The sequence below is a fragment of the Halichoerus grypus genome, chromosome 7, assembly GCF_964656455.1.
Source record: "Halichoerus grypus chromosome 7, mHalGry1.hap1.1, whole genome shotgun sequence".
NCBI lineage: Eukaryota > Metazoa > Chordata > Mammalia > Carnivora > Phocidae > Halichoerus > Halichoerus grypus.
Genome location: NC_135718.1, coordinates 128,844,949 through 128,862,772, shown reverse-complemented (window position 1 = coordinate 128,862,772; position 17,824 = coordinate 128,844,949). Strand labels below are relative to the sequence as shown.

General features: G+C 44.8%; 1 protein-coding gene across 4 annotated transcripts; it reads left to right on the top strand.

Moving 5' to 3' along the window:
* The first annotated feature begins 1,829 nt into the window (after positions 1-1,829).
* On the top strand, positions 1,830-16,658 carry ADIPOR1 (adiponectin receptor 1). Of its 4 annotated transcripts, XM_036079604.2 has the most exons (9): positions 1,837-1,986; positions 5,641-5,707; positions 8,707-8,941; positions 10,432-10,548; positions 11,617-11,788; positions 12,229-12,415; positions 13,668-13,855; positions 15,275-15,468; positions 15,782-16,658. In XM_036079604.2, exons 3-9 carry the CDS (start codon positions 8,801-8,803, stop codon positions 15,908-15,910), a joined length of 1,128 nt encoding a protein of 375 aa, XP_035935497.1. In that variant the 5' UTR covers positions 1,837-1,986; positions 5,641-5,707; positions 8,707-8,800; the 3' UTR covers positions 15,911-16,658. The 4 variants fall into 4 exon arrangements, with proteins under 4 accessions (XP_035935495.1, XP_035935499.1, XP_035935497.1 ...); XM_036079602.2 differs by lacking the exon at positions 5,641-5,707 and having other exon boundaries at positions 1,830-1,986; XM_036079605.2 differs by lacking the exons at positions 1,837-1,986; positions 5,641-5,707 and adding an exon at positions 2,277-2,410.
* The last annotated feature ends 1,166 nt before the right edge of the window (positions 16,659-17,824 follow it).

The window sequence follows — 17,824 nt, the reverse complement described above, 5'->3', positions numbered from 1 at the left end:
AATACTCATCTGTATAATTTAATCCTTATGATAATCCTGTGAGTCTATGACGAAGATTTTACCAAAGGTCATACAGTTGGTCCGTGGCTGGCAGAGCCAGAATGTGAACCTAGCAGTCTCAGTCCAAAGCCAAACTCAGAACTGGGCCTTGTCAATTGCTTGGATCTTTCGGCGGAGAATGGGAGGAAGGGCAATCCTGCAGAAGAATCAGCATTTGCAAAAGCCTGGAGGAATAAAAGAGATGTCCATATTTGGAGAAGTAGGAGAAGTTCAGTGAGGCCCAAATGCCAGAGGGAAAGTAGAGCAAGATGAGTCTGGAGAGTAAGTGAGAACCAGCTGATAAAGGCCTTTGTAATGTCTCGGTAAAAAAACTTAAAACTCAATCCTGTGGACAGTGAAATTTCTGAGGGTTTTGTACAGCGGGCAATTCATAATAGCTAACTTTGATGAAGCATTCACCATTTTCCAGGCATCACACTAAGAGCCTGCATAAATTATCTCATTTAATTCTGACAAAGATTCAGTGAAATAGCACAGTTTTTTTCAAGGTTTTATTTTTTTAAAGTAATCTCTATACCCAACATGGGCTCGAACTCACAAACCAGAGATCAAGAGTCAAGTGCTCCACAACTGAGCCAGCCAGGCGCCCCTGAAATAACACTATTTTATTCCCATTTTTCAGATGAGATCATTCTCTTGACCACTAACGTGCTCAAGATCATAGGCTGGCCAGGGTCGGAAACTTGGTTCTACGTGACTCCTGAGCCCAAGCTTTTAACCAGCACCAAAAGAATTAATCCCATTGCCCTGAGGCGTCCATGTAAGATTATAACAAATTGCCTTCTCTCTCAGCATCTAGAATAGCACTAGCTCTGTACTATCCTTGGGAGAACTGAGAAAATTGTCAGTTCCTCGAAGTTTCTGTGTTCTGTGATTCAGCGGAGGGCTGCACCGCCCAATAGTCTCCCTGACATGCACTCCAGGGCCACCATTCTGGCTGCAATGTGGGAGCAGGGAGCTGGAGCAGAGAGTTCTCTCAAACAAGACTAGTTAGAAACAATCCCGCTGTTTCTGAAGAGAAGTAACAGGAGTCAAAACTAAAGTCTAGCCCAGTGCCTTGTACATGGTAGGCACTTGAAGAAACATTCGTAGAGGGGCGCCTGGGTGACTCAAGTGGTTAATCGTCTGCCTTCAGCTAGGGTCATTGATCCCAGTGTCCTGGGATGGAACCCCGCACAGGGCTCCTTGCTCCCACGAGAAACCTGCTTCTCCCTCTGCCTGCCACTCCCCCTGATTGTGCTCTCTCTATCTCTATCTAACCCTCTGTCAAATAAATAAATAAAACCTTAAAAAAAAAGAAAGAAACATTCGTGGAGGGGAGAAAGGGACCATGAGATTGAAGAAGAAATTAAGTGTTTCGGAGATAAAACCACTGGCGTTGGTAACATATAAAGTGGAGAGAGTTTCCCAATTTAGAGGACAAGGTGCATGGTAGGGAATTCGGCATTCCTTCGCTGGGTCCGGTCTAATTCCCAGAAATTCCTTCTCCATCACGCGCACCAGTTAGTGACTTGGGGGTGTGGTCCTCCCCAGGTCTGGAGAGGCGGAGTTTACCATTGGAGCCGAGCCAGGGGGCGGGGCCTGCCGCAAGAAACCGGGCCTCGAGGGTGGTGCCTGCCGCGGAGGGGGCGGGACCGGGCCAGAGGGGGCGGGATCGGGCCAGAAGGGGTGGTACCCCGCGCTCGGGAGGCGTGGCCGAGGGGACCCGGCCTGTGATTGGGACTGCGGGAGGAATGCCTGGCAGTAGGGGGAGGGAGAGCCCGAGAGGAGGTGACGCGGCCGCGGAGGTGACGCCGTGTGGTCGCGCGCCCCTTCCGGCGCGGGGAGGGCGCTGAAGAACCGGGGCCGCTCGGCCGCAGGCCGCCTCCAGCGCCGCGGGATGTAGCGCGGGGGACCGCGGCCCCCAGCAGAGCCTGCCCGCCGGCCGTAAGTTCCCCCCGGGCTGCCGCGGCGAGCGGGTGGGCGGGGATCGGCCGCAGCGCTAGGACCCCCGGGAGCCTCGGCCCAGGCCTGAGGCGGGGACAGCCCGTGGGGCTGACCCGCCCAGACACCGCGAGGGTCTCAAGACCCCCAGCCGGAGCCGGCAGCGCCTCGGGGCTGCTCCGCGGTCGAGGTTGTAAACATTTCCGGCCCCTCCCACTGCGCGCCGCCTCCGAGGCGGCCTCCACAACAATTTAAGGGCGGGTGGGCTGCTCGCCTTCGGCTTTTCCCCCCGGGCTGCCAACCGCTTTGGTGAGTGCTGAGTCTTCCCAGCCCTGCCGGGGAGTTGAGACGTCGGGATCCCGGCCCGGGGATCGTATCGGGACGGGCCAGGCCAGAGCTAAGCCGGGTCCCCAGGCCGCTGCGCGAGGCAAGTGGGGAGTGGGGGGTGCGGGCCTGGGTCGCAGAAGCGCCTCTCTCAGCCTTTGGTGACGGGGCAGCCCCAGGGGGTCCTCGACGACAAGTCTTTGGCAGATCAAACCGCGACAGTGTGCCCACCTCGACTGGGGGGAGAAAGGGAGATTAGTGGACAATTTACCTTTATTTAAGGTAACCCTAAAAGCTGGAACGTGAGCAAAATCGAAATTGTTTGGGAGGAATATGGAATTTTATTCCCTTAGAAATCTCACATTGATGTATGCCATCTCATGTGTGAGATTTTTGGTCTTCAAGTCTTTGGCTTTTAAGAAAATAAAACAGATACATGCTTTCCCTCAGTTTCTAGTGCTTCTCAGGCTACTGGGAAACTGACGAGGCGAATTTCAGTTTCCACAATTTCAGGTGTCAGGAGCAATAAGAGGCCTACATACTACTTTACTAGATTAACCATACTGTTTCCCCCCAAGTATTTAGAAGGAAAACACAGCAGGGAATATATAGGCTGCTGATATTAATTAAGTTAACACCATAATATCTGGTTCTTTTCTGGAGTGAAGTCGTAGTGGGGTTGTTCACTGCCTTTCTCTCTTGATGGGGTTAGGTCACCTGTTACAGGGCAACGGCTGTTGCTGATATTTTATAGTATCTACAGTACCAGGAATTTAGACTGGGCGGTGCTAAATAGATTGCAGTGTCAGGCTAGCAGTTTCCAGCTTGCAGCCACTAAATTTATTACAGAGTAACTTCTGTGTTCCCATACAGTGGTTGTTGGTACTTGGGGAATCAATCTGAAAAACTGTGGTGTGTTACCTGTGAGGGTCCATCTTCCGGTAGACCTCCACAAAACCATACCTAATTGCAGAATAGAATGTGAGAGCCTTCTGTTCTCAATGGCCAAGAAATTACATGATTCCCAAGGGATTTAAAAAAAATAAATGACCACTTTGCCTGCAAGTAGGAAAGAATCACTAGGCTCACCATTGCTAATGGATGAAGGATACCACCTTAAGTAGGCTTTTAGGCTATCTTCAGTTTCTTAAAGTCTGGCCTCATTTTATCTTATGGAAAAGTGGATTATTCACTGCCCTGGGGACTGTGTTCTTTCAAGCGTGCCTTGGTCATACCAGGTACACTTCTGGAATGGCCACTACTTCCATTCTATCTATCAAGATACTTCCTTAAGGTCTTCCACAAAACCTTTCCTGGTCATTCCAACTAAAATTGAGCTTTTCTTCTGAATTCCTCCAGCACTTAATGGCATTTAGCCTTGTAGTGATGTTAGTAGAAAAAGTTACTGCCTCCTCTAATTCTCCTTTGCCTTATCTGTGTAGGCACAATCAATAGGTATTGTCAGATGGATAATAGAATAGAATTTGTGTTTCTCTCTAGGCCAGTTAAGTTTGTTCTCTATTTCCCTAGGAAATTTCCGTTGACCCCTATAATATAAAGCCAAACTGAACTCTTTAGCACTCTTGCTGTAGGGGCGCCTGGGTGGCTCGGTTGGTTAAGCGGCTGCCTTTGGCTCAGGTCATGATCTCAGGGTCCTAGGATAGAGCCCCGGGGCGGGGGGGCATCGGGCTGCCGGCTCAGCAGGGAGTCTGCTTCTCCCTCTGACCGTCCCCCCCGCTCGTGCACTCGCTCTCAAATAAATAAATAAAATCTTAAAAAAGAAAAAAAAAAAACTCTTGCTGTATTATCCTGTCCTATCTACGTGTGATTGCACTGGTGAACTAAACAGTCACGTTAAACCCAGAAGCTTTATTAATTATGGTGTTGCTGTTGTTTTTTCTGGTACTGGTACTTATCAAAGTCATTACCATTTGTCCTTAACCTCCATTCGTCTCTAATATCGCCCACCAAACTTTGTTCCTCTCACTGTGCTCAAAGTTAATTCCCCTTTCCTTCTCAGAAATGTTGGGGGCGTGATTAATGTTCATAAAGTTTATAACTATCTTCAGTGGAAACAACCCTGGAAAGTGCCCTGTAGGCAAACCAGTTCCAACTGATTGGCTTTTAGGTATGCATCTAGATTGGGGCTTCCGATGTACGCAGTGTAAAGTGACTGCTCTCCTGTGTAAGTGTATTGACCATATATCTGAAAGCCAAATATTAAAAACAGGGACTGGCATGAACCTCCTTCATCAGCCTGTGTATTTTTTTTTTAATATTTATTTATTGATTGATTGATTGATTGGTCATGGCATTTGGAAAGCTTATCAGTCTGTGGGATCAAAAAGTCTTCTGTTGGGATAGCTGGAGAAGAGCTACAAGGGAAGTTAGAGTGTGATTCTCCACTTTAGACACTAAGTCGGTGACACCCAGCATCAGGTGAGAAAGCTTAGGCCTCACTTGCTGCAGTTTGGTAATTTTCAAACCTAGGTCTTTGCCTTGACTCACTTTTCCCCAGCAGTGCTGTGAAACCGCGCGCCCGAACAGAGCATAGGTAGAGGAGAGGACGTCTGTGTTCTTTGACTTTACTGCTAACCCAACCGTGCTTTGGAATAAGAGAGTCAGGCAGACATAGAGCCTACCCATGCCTACCCACAGAATCTCTAAGGGTCCAGAAACTCCAGATTAAAAATTCACAGAAGAAGCTTTACGCCTTTGACTCCAGGGAAGGAGTGTGCTTGGAAAACTTGGGAACTGGTTCTCAAAATAAATGTCTCCAGAAACTGTGAGGGAAGTAAACTCTCTGGCTAACTGGCCGGTGATTAAGAATCAGTTCTTTCCCCAAGTGTGGCACAGGATTATCTTATTTATAGGAGCACAAACACCTCCCTGCCTCCACAGCGTTATTCTCTAATATCATAGGTTTATCCAGTTGGAAAGCTTAGTGGTAAAGATTTTTATTAGCTTGAATTGAAGAAATCCCATCAAAAATGCACTCAGTGGAGTTTGGCCCAGTTCTGATTTGTCATATTGGGTGTGGTGAGTTTGAGGGGAAATGTGTTTCCTCTTTAATACTAAGGATAGAGAAAGCTGGCGGAAAGTTGAAGTATATTTGGCTCTTCTGAGTGCTCCCAGAATCGGTCTTAATACCATAGGGGTTTATGCTGGTTTTATATAATAAAGACAAAAACACTTGCTTGTAATAATTCCCAGTTGTTTGTGAATGGTCACCCTATAAGAAGTTATATTTCCAGGTCCTAGTATTATTTGCTCTTCTCTCTTGCCAGACCTCCGATCCCTATCTCTCCCTTTCCTGTCTCTGTGTTGCTACAGTTTAGAAGACCAAACTGGACAATGGACTTTGCTCACTATGATGACATGATCTCCATTGACCTCCATTGTATGTACTTTACATGATGCATGATGCCATATCTTGTATGATGAGTTGTAGCTGATGGCTGGTTTGTGAGTTAACTGGGATGTCTGTTAGGTTTAGTGACTCTGGGCCTAGAAGACAATGCTGAGGGGAGGTGTAGGAACTAGTGATAAGAGGAGCTGGAGGGCATCAGAAGAATTAACAGAGTGATTTGGACTGAAAGGGGAAAGACATGTTGGCCAAGAGACAGAGATCATCCTAGAAGAGCACTAGACTTGAGGGCATAAAAACTTTGCAGTTCAAATGAGGAAATTAGGAAGAATACCAAGCTGGATTCTGCATTTGATCTCTGACCCTAACTGTCCAACTTAAGGTTTATCTATATTATTCTCATTGCCTCTAGTAAAATAGTTACACAGCATTCGAAATAACTGAATTTAGTATGTGGCCATTCTAGGTTATTGTTCTCTCCCTCCGCTGCCCTCCTGAAACGTGAAATTACATCACTGACTTTGTACAAAACACAAGTGACCTCATGCCATCTGATGATAGGCTCCTTTGAAGACACTTGTTCAGCTGTGTGTTTTGCACAGTACCTTAGAATGCCTTCGGGTGCTAGTGCTAAATATATTTGTTAAATATTCCGTGAATATATTGGCTTACTCTGGGGAAAAGGAGAAAGCCCCACAAGCACAAGAAAAAGTGCATAAACCCTTGGCTAATGACAAGAAGCTAATAAGTCATATGCTTGCGGACTAGAATGCTGCTCCCTTCGTTCATTCATTTTGAAATATGGGTTCTGACCAAAATCAAGGGTACATATCACAGAACCTGAGTTTTGGGGGGGTTTTTTGTTGTTGTTGTTGTTTTTGCCCCGGCAGCAGTGTTCTGAGCTAAGTGTATGCTCCCTATTCAGACTTGTCCAAAGTGCCCAAAGCTTTTTATTTTTCTTTTCTTTAGTATAGAGTATTTCTTAGTAAAGCTGTTTATTCAGGAGTACTTCACTCTAAGGAAATATGTTTTGTGGTCAACCCATTGAAAAAGATTTCCCAGTGTTTCTTAAGGGGATTGTCTATTTCCTGAGGTTTTCAGGGGCCTCCAGTTTCCTGTTCTCCTTAGGCTCAATTGTTGGCTTTGGCTGTGGGCTGGCACCTGTCTTGTCAGAATCTTGCACATTTGAAGGAAGAAGAACTATCTATGTGTTGACACCATATAAAGATCTGCTGTGCAGTGAGTTACTGTTTGCTCTCTTGAACTAGATTTGCCTATTGCTTTCAGCTGTGCTGGTGAGTTGAACATAGCATGACTTTTGAAATTTAAGGACTGCCCTCATCTGACTACTTATATCCAATTATAATCCCTGAGAAGGAACTGTAATTAGTCTTGGATAAAAAGAGAACTGGTATAAGAAATCAAAGATGTTTGTGTAGTGAACAGCGGTGGGAGATAGAGTGTCTCTCTCATGAGCAGTCATGGTTACTGCCTATTATTAAAGGTTTGGATTCCCTAAGCTTAAATTTCCTCTCTGGTAATGCAGCCCACTCCCTGTGCGGGTGCTGCTTGACCCTCTTTGCATTGCCCTGTGGTCATTGGGTTCACAGAGCCAGTGCATAAAAATGCTAGTATTCTGGTCGTTACTGTTGCTATGAGTAATAAACTCCTTTGTTGGGGCGGGGGGCTAGTAATATACAAGATGGTGAGCATCTTTGGACACTTTTCTCTCTTTTCAATATCATTTTCATCTCCCTGAGGCTTGATTGGAAGACCACTGCCTGAAGTCCAACTCAGGAAAACCTCAAGTATTAGAAGTTTTTCCTAGAAAACTGAGTTCTAGGTTTCTCAGGTTTTCCTTAAGGATTTGTGTACCTGTCTCTAGTTTCTGAAAAACTAATTTGAGTGGGGCTTAGATTATGAGCTATGGTGGTTGGGACAAGCTCTTACTGAGCTGGTTGTTTGGTATGTGTTTGGCAAAGGGCAAGGCTGGGGCTGCCTCCTTGTCTTCAACTTCCTGCTCCCAGGTAAGTTATTGCTTGCTTTAAGGAGAGATTATGAGGAAAGCTTGTTACCCAAGTGTCGAACCCAGGCTATAATCCTACAGTAGAATTAGTAGACATTGCAGAGAAATTAACCATCTAGCTCACAACCAAGTTCCTTCTGCATATGAGGCACACTTGTCAGATCATTTGTAGAAAAAGCCCATCCGAGTTCAGTTGGCATTTAATTTATTTAAAGATTGGGTGGTCTTGAAATATAGTTGACCCTTGAACAACACGGAGGTTCGGGGCACTGACTCCCGCACAGTTGAAAATCCACGTGTAACTTCGGACTAACCAGAAGTTAAATACTAATAGCCTACTGTTGACCAGAAGTCTTACCAATAACATAAAGTTGATTAACACATTATTTTGTATGTTACATGCATTACATACTATATTCTTACAATAAAGTAAGCTAGAAAAAAGAAACTGTTATTAAAAATCATAAGGAAGAGAAAATATATTTACAGTACTGTACATATATGTCTTGAAGAAAATCTGCATATAGGTGAACCCTTGCAGTTCAAACCTGTCTTGTTGAAGGGTCAACTGTAATTACAGCCAGGGGTTGGCCTCCTACTTTTGCTCCCCATTCTCAGAGCCAAGCCTTTCTTGGGCAGAATAGCTTTGAGAATGGTGGGCTAGACTCTTCTCACTAAATGGGCTCCACACCTGTGGGAGGGGGTTGAGGGTGAGTAGCTGGTTTTCTGTGGTGACAGTTTGGTATGATTACCACAGATCCTTTGAAGACAAGCAACCAGATGTTATATTTTCAACCTTAACTGTAAGATTAGTGAAGTTCTGAGTCAAGACTAACATTAAAGAGGGAGAACAAGGAATAGATTTTAATTTAGCAATTACCTAGCCTTTAGAATTGGAGGTAGGGTGTGAGTTGATTAGCTGTGTCTTATTCAGTGTTGACTCATGGAAATGAAACTGTAAGAGGAATCACTTGTCAATACCCTTCATGTTTGTGTTTGCTTTTAGTGTTTACCATCACAGGGAGATCTCTGCCCCTTGGGGCTGAGAGACCCCAACCTTTCCCCAAGCTGAAGCTGCAGGGTATTGAGGTACCAGCCAGATGTCTTCTCACAAAGGATCTGTGGTGGCACAGGGCAATGGGGCTCCTGCCAGTAACAGGGAAACGGACACGGTGGAGCTGGCTGAACTGGGACCCCTGCTAGAAGAGAAGGGCAAACGGGTAACTGCCAACCCAACCAAAGTAAGTTGTCTTCCCAGGAGTCATTGCCTTAATCAGAACCTCTCATTAGGCCTGTGTCAGTGTCCATTTTTTTAAGATCTCACCTCTCCCCAAAGGAGGGACCATAGCACCCTGGGAATATCTCCATCCAGTCCTTATCATACTGTATTATATGTATCTTTATTTATTTGTATCCTTTTTCCACTGTAAGCTTTGCAAGTTCACTCATCTTTATAACCCCAGGACTTAACACAAGGCCTGAAGTCCAGTAAGTAATTAGTAAATGCCTGTGAATGAAGGAAGCATCAGTTAGGATTAGGTTTGGCTCCATATAACAAACAAAAATCCCTATAGTTCTGACAAGACAGAAGACAGTGTGTCTCATGTAGAAGAATTCTAGAAGTAACCCATCCCAGGCTGATAACAGGGCTCCACGACTGTCAGGCCTCTGTCTTGATCCTCCATCACACCCCCTTACCAGCCACCAGAAAATGAGGAAGGGGAAAGAGGAGAAGGGCCCACCCTTTCTGGAAGTATCTCGCAACACTTCCATTTACATCCCATAGGCCAGAATTTAGTTACATAGTTATATTCGGCTGCAGTGGAATGTAGGCAATGTCATCTCTTCATTGGGCCTGAGTAAAATTACAGTAACATTCCCACCCTGAATAAAACCAAGGGCTTTGTTACTGAGGAAGAGAGAGAGAGAATGGATATGGGGGTAGGCAAGCAGGAATCTGTACCACACAATTTAAGAGGAACCATTCGTTTCCCAGGGACCATCAACAGGAGAGCGAAAGAGGAGCTGAACCTCCCAGCTCTCCATCTCCATGGTTTGGAGCCTTGGGACTGAGAGAAAAGTCTCTCTCCTTGATAGGGAAGTGCTCTCCCGTGTGCACACTTTGTGTCAAAGCTCCTTGGGGGTCAGGACTCTGTCCTGTCCTGTAGAAAGCTGCTGCTTTCTACAGAACCAGTTTGGAGGCCCTGAGACTCTTGGGAGCTGCAAGGAATACAAAGTTTCAGTCATGATATAATCCCCAGAGTCAGTGAACAGGGAACCATGAACAGATTTAAATTGTTAAAGGAATCTCTGAGACTCTGTCTCTTCCATTGTTTTGAGGATTTAGTGGTCTAGAATAGAGAGATATTTGGGAAGTTGGGGACAGTTGAGAACCACTGTCCGATAGGTAAGGAGGGGCCATCCAAACTTAAAGAACATTTAGAACTGGTGTGCGTATCCCTTTCGCGTCAGCCCCCACCAGTCTGCCTCCTGTGTGCTGAATTGAGCTCTCACTCCAGCATTTGCAAAGTATTAATCAAGCTTGAGCTACAGTGTTACGAACTCATTAACTATAATGCCTTTGGAGAAAAAGCCACAAGGTCCTATGGGTAGGAGAGAGGCCAGGCAGGAAGTGTTGAGTTCAGGTTTCTTTGGATCTTTCTGATCTGGACTAGCACAGTGTATGAGATGGCTCTTAGGATTGGTTTTTGTGTATTTTTTGTCCCTGTAGGCTGAAGAAGAGCAAGCATGCCCAGTGCCCCAGGAAGAGGAGGAGGAGGTGCGGGTACTGACACTTCCCCTGCAGGCCCACCATGCCATGGAAAAGATGGAGGAGTTTGTGTACAAGGTACAGCCCAGTAGCTTCTGTCCTGGATGAAGGGCAGCAAACACGCATTGGATTGAAGAACTTTTACTCCTGCCTGTGGGTTTGTTTTTGCTCAAGATGAAGTAAATCAAGGGGAAGGCTAGCTACATTTTTACTACCTACCGTGTTAGGCAGTGCTCACAATATATTCTAAAACGGAAGTTCTTAGCTTTTTTTGCTATGGATCCCTTTGGCAGTCGTTAGAATTTTTTAATTTTTAAAGTTCCGAAATTTTAATGTGGGCTCCTTTTATGAACACACTGGATATGCGTTAATGACAAGTGATAATGTATTTTATTAAAATTTATCATTTCTAAGCAGTGAAGCGTAACAATATTTTGATATCTGCAAAACTAGTGTATGAAAATATCTTGGATTTCTATGGGTGACAGTCGCAGCTTCCAGCACTACTGTGCTTTGGTGCTCACTTTTATAATTGAGGGGAGTGTTAGATTTCAGGTAGAGGTGAGCAAAAATGAAAGATCATTTTTTTCCCATCCAGATTTCCATCCCTCCCTGGATTCTATCCATTTCGTGTGTCCTGGGTTAAGAACCCCTGCTCTAAAAAGACATAGTCCCAACCTAGGAAGGACTTGGAATCTACTGGGGGGAAAGGACTGAGCAGGGGTCAACCAGAATCTCCTGGATTAGAGGGGCAAAGGAACGATAAAATGTATGTTTTCAAAACCATTATATATAGTTTCTATTTCTTTGTTTTCATTCACTATTTTTACTTAATTGTGAAATTTCAAGTAGCTTAAAGAAGGTCCTGCCATATTTTTTTCAAGATTGAGATACATTTATCTAAAGCATATCCAGATAAACTAACATGACGCAAGAACAAAGGCATTAGCAAAAATTGGTCAAGATACACAGTACTGCGATGGCCTCGTTCATACTGTGCCTTGGACATCTGTAGGTCCAGGCTGGTTCCCTATTACCTACCACCCGAAGCCTGGTTGACATTCTCCTAGACTGGCTGTCCTTCAATCCTTGTCCTTGGGGAAACTAGCATTCTTCAGGGCCCTTCTTACAGTGTATATATTCCAGGTCTGGGAGGGACGCTGGAGGGTCATCCCATATGACGTACTCCCTGACTGGCTGAAGGACAATGACTACTTGCTACATGGCCATAGACCACCTATGCCCTCCTTCCGGGCTTGCTTCAAGAGCATTTTCCGCATCCATACAGAAACTGGCAACATCTGGACCCATCTGCTTGGTGAGTGATTTGGGTGGGGAAGAAATCCAATGTTTTTGTCTCCTTAAATGCCAAGGGAGGGATTATATAGCCTTTGTCCATGGGAAGGAAAAGAACAAAGTTGTTCTGACTGATTGATTGATCCTTGATCACTGATCTTTGAGACTAGAGGAGGAAGGCCTAGAACCAGGAGAAGAAATTGGAACCCTGGCAGAACTGTCCTCAGTGGAGGCAGTTGCTTCTATTTCATGAATTCCCACTGTCCAAACAAAATGCCAGCATTTCAAAAAGTGCTCTTTTAGTCTGAGTTTCTATGATTGGTGCCATTTTCTCCTGAAATTTTAGACTGCAGTTCCCACAGCTGAACCCCGTTTTTTAGTACTGATTTAACACCATCAACTATCAAAGTGCATGTACTGTCCTTTTCCTTAGGCTTTTTTTTTTTCTTTTCCCTCCTATAGGTTTTGTGCTGTTTCTCTTTTTGGGAATCTTGACCATGCTCAGACCAAATATGTACTTCATGGCCCCTCTACAGGAGAAGGTGGTTTTTGGGATGTTCTTTTTGGGTGCAGTGCTCTGCCTCAGCTTCTCCTGGCTCTTTCACACCGTCTATTGTCATTCAGAGAAAGTCTCTCGGACTTTTTCCAAGTGAGTTGAAAGAACATCAGTACGGAAAGACCACACACATCTTGTCACATCTTGTGATTTGAGGGCTGACTGGGTACTGGAAACTCCAATAATTCCTAAAGTTTCCCTGATGTCCCAGAGGAAGGGCATTCTATTTTGTGGGTATAATAGGGCGGTGAAATTCTTCTCTTAAATCCTTCATGAGAAAATGCACTGCAGCCTCCTCAACAGATGGATTTTACCTGTATGGTACTAACCTTTGTGAAATTTGGGGTACTGGTGGGCTGCAAGTACCCAGGACTATCTTGACCTTCCTGTTGGCCGGAGCCACAGCAGGGCGTGGTAAAGTATGCCTGCTTCGTTCTGCTAATTCTCCTACCCACCCGTCTAGTTAAGCTTATCTTCGCTGCCCATGCACTGCTGGAGGCCCCAGACATCCATCATCTAATGCTTTTCAGATTCCCCAACTCTGTGCCCGGAGTTCTGTTTATTTGCGTGTTGTTGTTGTTGGTTTTGGTGGTAGTGGCGGCGGGTTATTTTGTTTTTCCCATAATACCAGGAATACATTTTTATCATTAAAAAAGTCAACTAAATCAGAACAGTACCTCTTAAGAATACTCCCAATTCAGGGGTTTTGTTTTGGGAACTCAAGTTACCAGAACTGAAGAACATTCAGAGCCCTTCATGAATGGGAAGCTGGGAATCAGCTGGATAGTGACAGAACTCCTAAGCTGAAGTTTCCACTAGGGGGAGATTTGGCTGCCCACAACTAAGGGAAGGGATGAAGTCCTGTGATCCGGGATTCTTAAGAAACTTTTCCACTGCAAGATGAACCATGAGAGACGATGGACTCTTGAGAAACAAACTGAGGGTTCTAGAGGGGAGGGGGGTGGTAGGATGGGTTAGCCTGGTGATGGGTATTAAAGAGGGCACGTTCTGCATGGAGCACTGGGTGTTATACGCAAATAATGAATCATGGAACAATACATCAAAAACTAATGATGTAATGTATGGTGATTAACATAACATAATAATAAAAAAAATTAAAATAAAAGAGAGAAAAAAAAAAGAAACTTTTCCACTGCAAAATAGACGTGCTTGACTTGGTGGGTTTTTGATCCAGGATGTAGGATAAATTGTATGGGAAATGAGGGGAGGCTGGGTGGAGATGTTCAAAGCTGGGAGCAGGTGAACTAAAAGAACAAGTTCAACAAGCCATAGGATTTCTTCATTTCTCCCACTGATTCATTTCATTTTTATGGCTCTTTTTTAGACTGGATTATTCAGGGATTGCTCTACTGATTATGGGGAGCTTTGTCCCCTGGCTCTATTACTCCTTCTACTGCTCCCCACAGCCACGGCTCATCTACCTCTCCATCGTCTGCGTCCTGGGCATTTCTGCCATCATTGTGGCACAGTGGGACCGGTTTGCCACTCCTAAGCACCGGCAGACAAGAGCAGGTGGGTAGGAAGACATAGTGTAAACTTCATACATATTTGGGCCTTGAGCCTAATAGGCTCAACCCTGGGCCCTAAGGTTTGCAGTTGGGGGACCCCATCCAAACCTTGATTTGTGTTTAGAACTTGGAAAGCACCATGAATTTTCAAAGTTCAATTCTCCCCAGTGTTTCATAGTATTTCAGTGGCGTGCTAGCAGGACAGATAACTACCAAGCTGGTCAATTTGCTGCAAGTATAGAAATGACTGCTCTTAAATTTGGTTTGAGAAAGTTAAAAAATATACAGAGCGCCATCATTTTAGTGACTGGTCCTAGGCACTCAAACCGAGGGGTTCAAATTAAAACACCTGGAGTTATTTTTCCTAAGGGAATGGAAGGCTTGGTTTGGTGAATAAAAAAACAAACACCTTGAGCATAAACACTGGTCACAACTACTGTAGCAGCTACGAAAGCATAAACATCTTTGTGTTGTCTCATCTGGACTCTGCTTTTAAGCTTTATTTTTGCAGCAACACATTAGTTACCACTAGTTTTCAGGCCCTTTGGACTTACTATGTGCTGTGTCTTAAACCTTCAGTTAAAAGAATTAAATATTCATCAAGCACCAACCGTGTGCCAAGCGTTGTGCTTTAACAAGGGCATCTACAAAAATGCAGATCAGGGGCGCCTGGGTGGCTCAGTCGTTAAGCGTCTGCCTTCGGCTCAGGTCATGATCCCGGGGTCCTGGGATCAAGCCCCACATCGGGCTCCCTGTTCAGCGGGGAGTCTGCTTCTCCCACTCACTCCCCCTGCTTACGTTCCCTCTCTTGTTGTGTCTCTCTCTGTCAAATAAATAAAATCTTTAAAAAAAAGAAATGCAGAAGATCGGCCCTGCCCTCCAGTTATGTGTAGTGTAGTGATGTTGAGACAAATACCCATTCTTCCCTTCCTCTTACCTTGTGTGTCCCTGCAGCCTTGACAGCTTCTGATCTGGGTAGGTCTGTCTACTCAGGAGGTCAGAGTCCCGATACTTAAGTCTTTTATGATCTTAGTGGAAAACCTGCCCAGCTCCTCTCTGACTTGGAAGCCACCCACCTGAAGCCTTGCCATTGAGGTTCTGTATCCCAGTCAGCTGTGAGAGGGTTTAGACAGAGCCTTTGGCCAAGGCTTCACATTTCTTAACAAATAATAAAGAATGTCAGATGTTTGTTCCTGGTGCTCCTTAAAAGGTAACAGCACTGACACAGCCTTCTTCCCATTCTGGATGTTGAAGAAATGTCTGCTGACTGTTACCCGTCTTGTGGTTCATATCCTAAACATGTCCTCTTCACCAGAAAATAGCTAATTGTCACAATAAACATCTGAATTCTGGAGTAAGACAGCGGTGCCTGCCGAGTGGAAGCTGGTTCCTTGCTTGACGATCTTACGTCTGCTTTGTTCAGGAGTGTTCCTGGGACTTGGCTTGAGTGGTGTTGTGCCCACCATGCACTTTACTATCGCTGAGGGCTTTGTCAAGGCCACCACAGTGGGCCAGATGGGCTGGTTCTTCCTCATGGCTGTGATGTACATCACCGGAGCTGGCCTTTATGCTGCTCGAATTCCTGAGCGCTTCTTTCCTGGGAAATTTGACATATGGGTAAGAAATGACTCTTGATGGTGAGTGACCAGCCAAAGTTAAAGGTCTAAGTCCAAGGCGGTAAGAGACATAGGGATCCTGTAGTATTTCGGGGTACCTGTATATACATAAGGAGAAATGGCAGGGGGATAACCGGTATTAACATTTTGGTGTATCTCTGACAAGGTTGATAAAAAATTTTCTACAACAAATACAGCATTTTTATGATGTAAAAAAACTCTTAAGGAGAAACTAGAAGAAGCAAATGCTTGCTACTTACTTCTAATCTCTCCTTGCCACTGTCCTAAAGGCCCGTCTCTTGTCATTCCTCCAGTTCCAGTCTCATCAGATTTTCCATGTCCTGGTGGTGGCTGCAGCCTTCGTCCACTTCTACGGGGTCTCCAACCTTCAAGAATTCCGTTACGGCCTAGAGGGTGGCTGTACTGATGACTCCCTTCTCTGAGCCTTCCCACCTGAGCGGTGGTGGAGGAACTTCCCAAGTGCTTTTAAAAATAACTTCTTTGTTGACGTGAGAGGAAGAGTCTGAGTTGTCTGTTTCTAGAAGAAACCTCTTAGAGAATTCAGTACCAACCAAGCTTCAGCCCACTTTCACACCCACTGGGCAATAAACTTTCCATTTCCCTAGCTGAGGAGGGCGGGGATGGCCCAGTCTAGCCATGCTCCTCCTCAGCAGCCCCCCTCGATGGCAAGGCAACTACCGTCCCCTCACAGAGACAGTACTTCGAAGCTCATGTTGAGATTTGACCCCTCCTCCAACCATTTTGGGGAAAAAATGATGGACTGGGACTCTTCAGAAATTCTGTTTCTGGAGGAAAATATCCCTCCCTTACCCCCATCCTTACTTTGTAACCTGGCTTATAACAGGCCATCCATTTTTGTAGCACACTTTTCAAAAACAGTTAGAACCTGGTCCCATCTTTCTTGGGCCTGGATCTGCTTTTACAGCAGGAAGAACAAAGCCACCAACTTTTACATAGCCCGGCTAATCATGGAAGTGTGTCCAGGCTTCAAGTAACTTGACTTTTAATTTTTTTTTTTCTTGGCAGAGTAATGTAAAATTAAAATGGGGAAAGATATTTAATATTTAATACTAAGCTTTAAAAAGAAACCTGCTATCATTGCTATGTACCTTGATGCAAAGACTATGATGATAATAAAAGAAAGTACAGAAGACACTTGGCGTTGAAGGATTTAACGCGTGGTCTCAACTATTTGTACACAACTCCAAAGGATTAAAACCAGTAACATAGTTTTAGATTCTGCTGAGATACAAATTTGAATCACAGTCATTGACAGGCTGGCATATGCAGGCCAATGAATGAGCCTAATTGAATTCCTAGCATCTGCTCCTCGATACAGCTTTATTTTTCTCTACTTATCACACAGACATTGGACTAGAGAGTTTGGTTTGCCGAAGTAGTGTTAAATAGAAGATTCTCGAAGGTGTTGGGAATACATCCCTGTGATCAAAGCTCTACTACATATTACTTTAGAGTTCAGTTCTTTTAAAGCTGCCTTGCTTAAGGTTGTCTCATCAAGAGATTATTCCATGCTTTTCTGGGCCTTTGCGAATTGTGCTCAACCTGACGTGTTGTGTTCATTAGATAGCACATGGTCTGCAGTAATCACTAACTGTAGGCAGTTAGACAGGAATCTTCTTGAGTTACAAAGTTGGGTTCACTTCAAAGTTCAAGTTTGTACAATTGGGAGAACAAATGGTTCTTTTAAAAAAGAACCCAATTAGGCCAACACACAGCAAAAGTTTCTCAACCTCAAGTAGTAATCAGGGAAATGTAAATTAAAACCAAAGTGATGGGCGCCTGGGTGGCTCAGTTGGTTAAGCGACTGCCTTCGGCTCAGGTCATGGTCCTGGAGTCCCGGGATCGAGTCCCGCATCGGGCTCCCTGCTCAGCGGGGAGTCTGCTTCTCCCTCTGACCCTCCTCCCTCTCATGCTCTCTGTCTCTCGTTCTCTCTCTCTCAAATAAATAAATAAAATCTTTAAAAAAAAAAAAAAAACCAAAGTGATAAACCATTTCAGTCCTACCAGGTTGGCACAAATTAAAAGATTGTGTTGGGTGTTGGTATAGATGTGGAACAGACCAGATGCCGCGGTGGGAGTGCACATTGGTAGGACGACTTCGTGTGGACGTGCATAGAGCATATACACACAATATTCAAACATTTTATGAAACAACGCTCTACAATATGAAATGTATCTGATGTCTATCCTGGATCATTTTTTTTTTTTAAGATTTTATTTATTTGAGAGAATGAGAGAGAGTACAAGAGGGGGGAGGGTCAGAGGGAGAAGCAGACTCCCCACTGAGCAGGGAGCCCAATGCAAGACTTGATCCT

What these genes read in the sequence shown, in the direction of transcription:
- ADIPOR1 (XM_036079602.2), top strand. Translation starts at nt 8,801, where the DNA reads ATGTCTTCTCACAAAGGATCTGTGGTGGCACAGGGCAATGGGGCTCCT. An exon ending in TAACTGCCAACCCAACCAAA is followed by an intron (nt 8,942 to 10,431) that starts GTAAGTTGTCTT and finishes TTGTCCCTGTAG; the next exon opens with GCTGAAGAAGAGCAAGCATG. An exon ending in CTGGGAAATTTGACATATGG is followed by an intron (nt 15,469 to 15,781) that starts GTAAGAAATGAC and finishes TCATTCCTCCAG; the next exon opens with TTCCAGTCTCATCAGATTTT.